Source organism: Labeo rohita, chromosome 12 (genome assembly GCF_022985175.1).
Source record: "Labeo rohita strain BAU-BD-2019 chromosome 12, IGBB_LRoh.1.0, whole genome shotgun sequence".
Classification (NCBI taxonomy): Eukaryota; Metazoa; Chordata; class Actinopteri; order Cypriniformes; family Cyprinidae; genus Labeo; species Labeo rohita.
Window position 1 is genome coordinate 23490011 of NC_066880.1, and position 9849 is coordinate 23499859.

The following is a 9849-nucleotide window of genomic DNA, read 5'->3' on the forward strand; positions in this document are numbered from 1 at the left end:
AAACAGAAAAGAAACCCCAGGTTAAGACAGAAGAACGCGAGCAGCCCAATGACTGTCCCCAGACAGCGTGTCGTCACACGTCCTGTAATCTGCTTTGATTTTAGAGCCGCTTATTCCAGACTGCTGCTGGATAAATTATAACAGTGATGAAGAGCTTCAGCGGATTACGAGCAGCTTTTCACATATTCAGAAGAGACCTCCATCATCATCACTCTGTGGGAATAATAGGTGCACCTTTCTCTAAAGGACAGGTGAGATAAAAAGCTCCCCCAAAAATGTTATCTTCTCATTTAAAATAATGATAATCTCGTATTTAAAAAGGAATATGTTTGCATATAAATCCATGCATGGTGCAGTATGGTAGTGGTCCAGTGCTCATGTTATTGACTGTTACTGCAGCAGAGGGATGGTGTGCAGAGCGGAGCAGACCTCATTCGTTCTGCTGGATTGGTGCAGAAACTTAAAGGGCAAGGTACCACTGCTACGCCTCATGATGTTTACACTGCTTTATCAGTATAATGTTTCTAACCAACACCTTTTTAATTTTTGGTTGCATTTTATTGTAGGGTGTTTGTGTAACGGTGTAATTACAGATTTAAGTACTGGATAAAATTAATTGATTATACAGAGTTAGGTTTAGAAATATGATTTGGTTTAGGGTTGCATATAATTATGCATAATTTCATGTAATTTCGTGTAACAAGGACACTGTAAAATAAAGTGTTACCTGATTTTTACCTTTGCAGTTTCATATTAATAAACATTAATTTTATATTAAAGCATGGGATGTGCTTAAAAAAGGTAAAATGTGATTAAAACGGATTAAAATTTTAAATTATGACTAGTTATATCATCTAAAACTATAGGCTGTACTATATATGAATTCATTTAAAATATTAACTTATATCTTTTTTTAAATATTTGGTTTTTTTTGTCTTAATTAGCAAAGGATAGATTAGAACTGACAGGAAGTGATGTTGGCAGGATTGGGAAATGTTCTCGAGTTGGGATTCGAACTCGGGATGCCCCTAGCGCAACAGCGCTGTATGTCGGCGCCGACAAATATTAACTTCTTGACGTAAAAATGGTAATGTGTTATCTGTCAACTAGCCATTACACAATACCCACAACTGCTAATGTGGTGTATTTTAAGGTCAGGCAATATGCAGTTGTTGTTTATCATTGCCTTTTTTCTAAAAAGAGCTTTAAATGTTTCAGAGTCTGTTTTTGATCTGTCTGTCTTGCACAAATGTTTTATAACTTCAAACAAACAGCTAGACTGATGGTATGCAAGGACAATGGATCAATGCTGATATGTGTGGCTTTGATTTATTTACCTAAGATGTGACTTCATAGGAGCAGTGACACTGACATTGCACCACTCCTCTGTCTCTACCTATTGCAATATTTTGGATAGAGTTCTGTTACTGAATAAGAGTGAAGCGTGTATTTGCACATCTAAACTCAAACAAACCCAGTAATGTTTAATGCGGTCACCTCAAATGTTTAGTTGATGGTAGAACAGAGAACTCTACAGGTCTAAAATGTTAAATCAGTGACAGAAAATGAGTGATTTATTTAAAATTTCATTCCAAGATTTTTACATATTTTAAGGATACTTTCAACAGTGTTCATTTAATAATTGAATAACACACTACTGAAAACTGCCTAAGCGAATGTTCAGTCTCCGTCCTTCCAGGGTTTTAGATAGTATTATGCAATGGTATTGTACAGTTGAGGTTAATAGTTTACATACACCTTGCAGAATCTGCATAATGTTAATTATTTTACCAAAAATAACAGGGATCATACAAAATGCATGCTATTTTTTATTTAGTACTGACCTGAATAAGATATTTCACATAAAAGATGTTTAGTCATATAGTCCACAAGTGAAAATAATAGTTACATTTATAAAAATCACCCTGTTCAAAAGTTTACATACACTTGATTCTTAATACTGCGCTGTTACCTTAATGATCCACAACAGTGTTTTTTTGTTTAGTGATAGTTGTTCATGAGCTGTTCTTCAGAAAAATCCTTCAGGTCCCACAAATACTTTGGTTTTTCAGCATTTTGTGTATCTTTTTACACTGAGGACAACTGAGGGACTCATATGCAACTATTACAGAAGGTTCAAACACTCTCTTATGCTCCAGAAGGAAACACAATGCATTAAGAGCCAAATTCAAACTTTCTGAATTTGAAGATCAGGGTAAATTTAACTTATTTTGTCTACTGGCAAACATGCAGATAGCTTCTCTAGCTTCTGAAAGGCAGAACTAAATGAAAAAAAAAAAAAGATATTTGGGAAAAATAAGAAAAATGTACACATCTACATTCTGTTCAAATGTTTTCACCCCCCGGCTCTTAATGCATTGTTTTTCCTTCTGGAGCATCAGTGAGAATTTGAACCTTCTGTAATAGTCGCATATGAGTCCCTCAGTTGCCCTCAGTGTGAAAAGATGGATCTAAAAATCATATAGTCATTTTTGGCAAGAGTTCAAACTGGGTAATTTTAATATTTTCAACAATTATTTCTTCAGTACATGTTTCCTTTTGGTTTCCATGTTAAATTTACAAAATTATATCGGTTATGTGTAAATGATGACAGACAGCCCTCTATCCCTCTCCAGGTTGTGTAGTGAAGGATTATGGGAATCTGACTTTTGAGGACATACCCAACGATGAGCCAGTTGGCAGGCTGAAGACTCCGAGAGCAGTTGGTCGTGCCAATGAGCTGCTCGCAGGAGCTGTGCAGAAGATCAAGAGCGATGGCAACACTTGTGTGATGCTGGGAGGAGATCACAGGTCATTGTGTGCTTCCAGTTCTGTTACTTTTTGATTGACACATTGATTTCTGTTCAAATCATTATTGAATCTGTATGCATATTCTCAGGTGTATATGTGTTGTTTTTATAGCTTAGCCATTGGTTCAATCTCTGGTCATGCTGCCTCAAGAAATGAGTTGAGTGTTTTATGGGTGGACGCACATGCAGACATCAACACACCTTTAACCACACCAACTGGAAACATTCACGGCCAACCGCTGTCATACCTCATCCATGAACTGCACTCAAAGGTGACTGATGATCTTTAATCATTTCAGTACCTTGTGTTAAAGTTTGTGTAATATGTGTAACAATCATTACATTACTGTCAGTCTCAGACTGTGGCTGACACAGTTAATGTCCTTTTTTAAAAAACACTAGGATTATTTTGCTTTGTCACATTTTATGCACAAATTAAAAGACATTTCTCCTGAAATTCCAGTTAACATTATGTGATGTTACAAGATTTTTAATGTTTTTTTTTTTTTTAAAGAAGTCTCTTCTTCTCACCAAGCCTGCAGTAAAAACAGTTATATTTGGAAATGTTTTTACTTTTTAAAATAACTGCTTTATATTTGAATATATTGTAGAAATTATAGAAATGAATACTTTTATTTAGCAAGGAGTTTTAAATTGATCAAAAGTGTTGATAAAGACATTTATAATGTTACAAAAGATTTTTATTTCAGATAAATGCTGTTCTTCTAAACTTTCTATTCATCAAAGAAACCTGAAAAAAATTCCACTCAGCTGTTTTCAAGATAATAAAAAATGTTTTTGAGCAGCAATTCAGAATATTAGAATGATTTCTAAGGATCATGTGACTGGAGTAATGAAATTCAAAATTCAGCTTTGAAATTGCAGGAATAAAATATATTTTAAAAGATATTGAAATAGAAAAGAGTTATTTTAAATAGTAAAAATAGTTTAAAATGTTTTTGCTGTACTTTGGATCAAATAAATGCAGGCTTGATGAGACTTCTTTAAAAAACATTAAAAATCTTACTTTTGACTGGTAGTGTATATTTTATTCCTGTCTGATTTTCAGGTTCCAGTTCTTTAGCTTTACTTGAGATGACATTTTATGATTTGAAACATAATATGTTGTACATTTTTAAAATGCTTCTTAGATTCCCATAATTCCAAACTTCTCATGGTTAAAGCCTTGTGTAGCAGCTAAGGATATTGTCTACATTGGACTCAGAGATTTGGACCCAGAAGAACAGTAAGTTTGTAGATTCTACAAAATAATACATGGATTATATTACTATTTCATGATTCTTTATGAAGTCCAAATGTACACACAATCAGTATTTAAAATATATTAAAAAGGCAATGGAAAAATGAATGGTGACTCAAAATCACACTTTACATCACAGTTACATCATGAAGTTCCTTGGAATCAAAGCCTTCTCCATGACAGAAGTTGATCGACTTGGAATTGCAAAAGTCATGGAGCTGACATGCGATCACATGTTTTCAAAGTAAGTATGTGATTTATTTATCATGACGTAATATTAAAAAAATATCTTTGTAACGGTAAATATTGAGAAAGCATTCCTACACTTTCTGAATCAGGGTGAAAAAACCCATCCACCTCAGTTTTGACATCGATGCACTGGACCCATCAGTGTCACCTGCAACAGGCACACCTGTAGCGGGTGGACTGACCTATAGAGAGGGGATTTACATCACTGAACACATCTGTCAGACAGGTGAGAATATGAGGATATGTAGATCTCTAATTGGTGAGAGATTTATAAACTTTCAGGCTAACAAACTGACAGCTATTTGGCTCTTTCTGAAATGATTAACCAATATCCAAGCCTGCTTGGCTGATGAACAAATGATTTAGCTCCCCCTTGTGTCCGCTTGAAAACCTACCAACAACCCTGTTAATAAATAAATAAATAACATTTTCTGTTTAAATATTTTTAGTAGAAAATATAGAGTAAAATAAAAGTTTAACTAATGTTGTGTGCATCTTAGGAAAGTTATAATAAATCTACACTGAGTGCACTCTAGATCAGCTATTAAAGGGATAGTTCACCCAAAAATGAAAATTTGATGTTTATCTGCTTAACCCCAGGGCATCCAAGACGTAGGTGACTTTGTTTCTTCAGTAGCACACAAACGAAGATTTTTAGCTCAAACTGTTGCAGTCTGTCATTCATATAATGGCAGTCAATGGCTACCAAATCTTTGAGAGTAAAAAAAACATACACAAACAAAACCAAATTAAACCCTGCGACTTGTGAGAATACACTGATGACACGAAATGATCGGTTTGTGCAAGAAACTGAACATTATTTATATCATTTTTTTTTTTTTTACCTCTGATCCACCGCTATGTCCTACTGTCCTGAGCAGATGCACAGCATACGCAAGCGCCGGAAGCAATCTGCGCTTATATGTCACTCATTGTTTACACTTTGACCGGAGATCGCGTCCGGCGCTTGCGTATACTACGCCAGAACGCGTACACATGCCACGCGACGTCACGGTTTGAGTTAAAAATCTTCGTTTGCATTCTACTGAAGAAACAAAGACACCTGCATCTTGGATGCCCTGGGGGTAAACAGATAAACATTAAATTTTCATTTTTGGGTGAACTATCCCTTTAAAAAGCCACATTAACATTTCTTTTAACTTCCCTCCAGGGCTTCTCTCTGCTGTAGACATGGTGGAAGTGAACCCAAAGCTGGGGAAAACAGAGGGTGAAATTAAATCAACAGTAAACGCTGCTGTGGATCTGTTACTGGGCTGCTTCGGGCGGGTCCGCGAGGGGTCACATGAGCCAGATTACAAAATGCCAAGTCCATAAATCACAGGATTTATTTTTGTGATTTTGGTTTCTTTTTTATATTTAATTACTGTCATCATTAAGGCCATAATGCCATTCTGAATTTAAAAGTAATTTATTTTATTCCTGTATAAAATGAATTCCAAAGATATATGCAAATTATACCACAATCTATATGCAGTAAGTACAAAGCTGTACATAAAATATGATTTTTTTTTTTTCAGAGGCAACATCATTTCAAGTAAAAATCTATTGTTGCCAGGTTGATTAACAATGTTAAATGCAAGAAATAAAACAAAGTAAAAATGTATTTAAAAAATAATAAAAAAGTTTTTCAAATGGTTTGTACACAAATGGCATATCATTTTACTAAAAAATACTTTTTCAATTATTTTTCTCTCATAATAGTTGAGTCACGTCACCAACTCGCCTGTCAGTCAAACACTTCACTAAAACAAGGTTTTTACATTTTGCTGATCATTTGTGGCTTTACAAGAATTTCAAGATAAAAAACTAGATATGAAGATAATCATCATTACATATGCACAGCCAAAACTAGCACAACATCTTCAGCTCACCTGGTATCAACACAGTCTAAATAACAGGCCTTTTATATTTACTTGATGACACCACGTAGGCCCTAATGTCATTTTGAATTTAAAACTAAATTGTAATTATTCGTTTTGTCATTTTGTTATTTTCCTGTATAAAAAATGAATTTCAAAGATTTATAAAAGCTGTACATACTGTACAATCAAAATGTTTTCCATTAAATTCAAACAAATCATAATTTTTTAAATATTTTTTTCTAGACTTTTTTCAGTTATTTTTTTATTATATTAAAGGAGAAGTTCACTTCCAAAACTTTACAGATAATTTACACACCCCCTTATCATCCAAGATGTTCATGTCTTTCTTTCTTCAGTCATAAAGAAATTATGTTTTTTGAGAGAAACATTTCAGGATTTCTCTCCATATAATGGACTTCTATGGTGCCCGCGAATTTGAACTTCCAAAATGCAGTTTTATTGCAACTTCAAAGTGCTCTAAATGATCCCAGCTGAGAAAGAAGGGTCTTATCTAGCGAAATGATGTTATTTTAAAAAAAAAAAAAAAAAAAACTACAATTTATATAAATTATAAATGACAGTTTATATACCTTTTAACCTCAAATGCTCGTCTCTGCGTGTACTCTGTGTATTCCGGTTCAAGACAGTTAGGGTAGGTCGAAAAACTCCCACCTCATTTTCTTCTCCAAATTCAAAATCTACATCACTGTTTTACCTTTTTTTTGTAAAGGACGTTTGATCTTCTTTGCATATTCACTTTGTAAACACTGAGTCGGTACTTCTGCAGCGATGTAGGATGATTTTGAAGTTGGAGGAGAAAATGAGATGGAAGTTTTTTGACCTTCCTTAACTGTCTTGAACCGGAATACACAGAGTTCACACAGAGCTAGACAAGACATTTGAGGTTAAAAAGTATATAGAAATTGTCAATTTTTATAGAATATAACCAATCGTTTTGCTAAATAAGACACTTCTTACTTGTCTGAGATCGTTTAGAGCCTTTTGATGCTGCATTTAAACTGCATTTTGGAAGTGGGCACCATAGAAGTCCACTATATGGAGAGAATTCCTGAAATGTTTTCCTCAAAATGCATAATTTCTTTACGACTGAAGAAAGAAAGAAATGAACATATTGGATGACAAGGGGGTGAGTACACTATCTGTACATTTGTTCTGGAAGTGAACTTCTTTAACAATTGTGTCTCTGACACTCTCTGGGTCACCTGTCACCTACTTAGCCGTCAACCAACCACTGCACTAAAACAAAGGTTTGACATTTTGCTGGTTATGTGTGGCTTATGTATAAGCACATCAAATAAAATGTGGACAAGCCCCATCATATATGCATAACCAAGACTAGCACAGAACACCTTAATGTAGGAGCTTAACTATGAGCATTCCTCTCAAAATTTTTGCAGTTTGGTTAAAATTCATAAGTGTATTTATAAACAAGAGTGTTCAAACTGTGTACTTTCTTGTTTACTTTTCAATGTGAATGTAAATCTAGATCTGTCTGCTGCTTTTGACACAGTTAACCGCAAGATCCTCCTGTCAACCCTCATGGCAAATGGGCATCTCAGTCTTACCTCTCAGACAGGTCCTTCAAGGTATCTTGGAGGGGGAGGTGTCCAAGTCGCAACATCTAGCTACTGCCACTTCTCTTCTCTATCTACACGGCATCACTAGGTTCTGTCATTCATGGTGCATTCACGCACGTCCTGATTTTGCTGAGTTAGATGTGTTCCTGGGTCAACAACATTTTAATCCACAAATTTAATCTTAACCACATCCCTGCACCTAAACCTAACCTTACCCATGAGTAACACCTAAAATCAGAGGAAATGATAGATGAATGACACTGATGTACAAACACCAAACAATCACCATGTTGTTCCAGGGTCAACAAAGATGTTGATCCAGGAACATGTCGTACTTGGTAAAATCAGGTTCTGCGTGTATTCACACCAGAAAAATCAATGTTGATTTTTTGAATGAAATCCAGTGTTTTTATTTTTTGTTTGGTGTGGTTCGCTTTTACACTGCCCTTTTTGCAAGTGAACCAGAAATTGTAAAAAAACCACACGTGTGCTTAAGGTCAGCCATTCATTGGTACTCATTCATTGTATCCACACCTGCCCAAAAGATCCGCACCAAGGGGGGAAACTAACTTGAGTTCGATTCAACCGAACCAAACAAAACAGGTGTGAATACACCCTCAGAAACACTGCTTTTCATATTATTACTATGCTGATGACTCTCAACTTTACCTCTCATTCCATCCTGATGATCCAATGATAGCTGCTCGAAACTCAGCATGTCTAACAGACATTTCTTGCTGGATGAAGAACCATTATCAACTCAACCTTGTCAAGACAGAACTGCTTGTGGTTTCAGCCAACCCAACACTTTATCACAATTTCTCCATGCAGCTAGGCGCATCAACAGTAACACATTCCAGGACAACCAGCCACAGCACTTTGAAATTATTGCTCTTTTGTTAGTTTTGATCGCTTCTATAATCCTGTTTTGTAAGTCACTTTGGATAAAAGTGTCAGTAAATGACAATGCAAATATACATATATATAGTCATATAGTCATGGCCAAAAATATCGGCACCCTTGCAATTCTGTCAGAAAATGCAACCCTTCTCTCAGAAAGTTGTTGCGGTTACAAATGTTTTGGTACTCAAATGTTTATTTTTTTTGTTTGCATTGGAACAACACAAAAAAACAGAGAAGAAAAGACAAATCTGATACAATTCCATACAGAACCCCAAAAAATGCACTGGACAAAATTATTGGCACCCTTAACTTAATATTTGGTAGCACCCCCTTTGGAAAAAATAACTGAAATCAGTCGCTTCCAGTAACCATGAATGAGTTTCTTACACCTCTCTACTGGAATTTTGGACCACTCTTCTTTTGCAAACTGCTCCAGGTCATTCAGATTTGAAGGATGCCTTCTCCCAACTGCTGTTTTGTGATCTCTCCACAGGTGTTCTATGGGATTCAGATCTGGACTCATTGCTGGCCATTTCAGAATTCTCCAGCGCTTAGTTTGTAACCATTTCTGAGTGCTTTTTGAAGTGTTTCGGGTCATTGTCCTGCTGGAAGACCCATGACCTCTGGTGGAGACGCAGCTTTCTGACACTGGTCACTACGTTGCGCCCCAAAATTCTTTGGTAATTATCAGATTTCATGAGTCCATTCACACAGTCAAGGCATCCAGTGCCAGAAGCAGCAAAGCATCCCAAAATATCTTTGAACCTCCACCATGTTTGACTGTAGGGACTGTGTTCTTTTCTTTGAGGGCCTCATTTCTTTTCGTAAACAGTGCCATGATGTACTTTACCAAAAAGCTCTACTTTTGTCTCATCTGTCCACAGTACGTTCTCCCAGAAGGATTGTGGTTTCATTACATAAGTTTTGGCAAACTCCAGTCTTGCTTTTTTATGCAGTGGTTCAGGGATGTTAGCTACAGTGCCATGGCTGGAAACCTCTTGATGATATTGCACACAGTGGACACAGAAAGATTAAAATCTCTGGAGATGGACTTGTAGCCTTGAGATTGTCCATGTTTTTCTACAATTTTTTCTCTCAAATCCACCGATAACTCTTTACACTTCTTTCTTTTCTCCATGCTCAGT

At 35.7% G+C, this 9849-nt stretch overlaps 1 protein-coding gene across 1 annotated transcript; it reads left to right on the forward strand.

The window, feature by feature from the left end:
• arg1 (arginase 1) lies at nucleotides 1-5860 on the forward strand. Its single transcript, XM_051124720.1, has 8 exons — nucleotides 1-251; nucleotides 400-472; nucleotides 2637-2811; nucleotides 2923-3082; nucleotides 3962-4056; nucleotides 4211-4315; nucleotides 4410-4546; nucleotides 5492-5860. The coding sequence occupies exons 1-8, from the start codon at nucleotides 147-149 to the stop codon at nucleotides 5653-5655; spliced, it is 1014 nt and encodes a 337-aa protein (XP_050980677.1). The 5' UTR covers nucleotides 1-146; the 3' UTR covers nucleotides 5656-5860.
• The last annotated feature ends 3989 nt before the right edge of the window (nucleotides 5861-9849 follow it).

Bases quoted from the DNA above. Each gene is read 5' to 3' on its own strand.
- arg1 (XM_051124720.1), top strand. From the start codon at position 147: ATGAAGAGCTTCAGCGGATTACGAGCAGCTTTTCACATATTCAGAAGA. The intron at 3,083-3,961 runs GTGACTGATGAT...AATGCTTCTTAG, and splicing joins TCCATGAACTGCACTCAAAG to ATTCCCATAATTCCAAACTT. The intron at 4,547-5,491 runs GTGAGAATATGA...ACTTCCCTCCAG, and splicing joins TGAACACATCTGTCAGACAG to GGCTTCTCTCTGCTGTAGAC.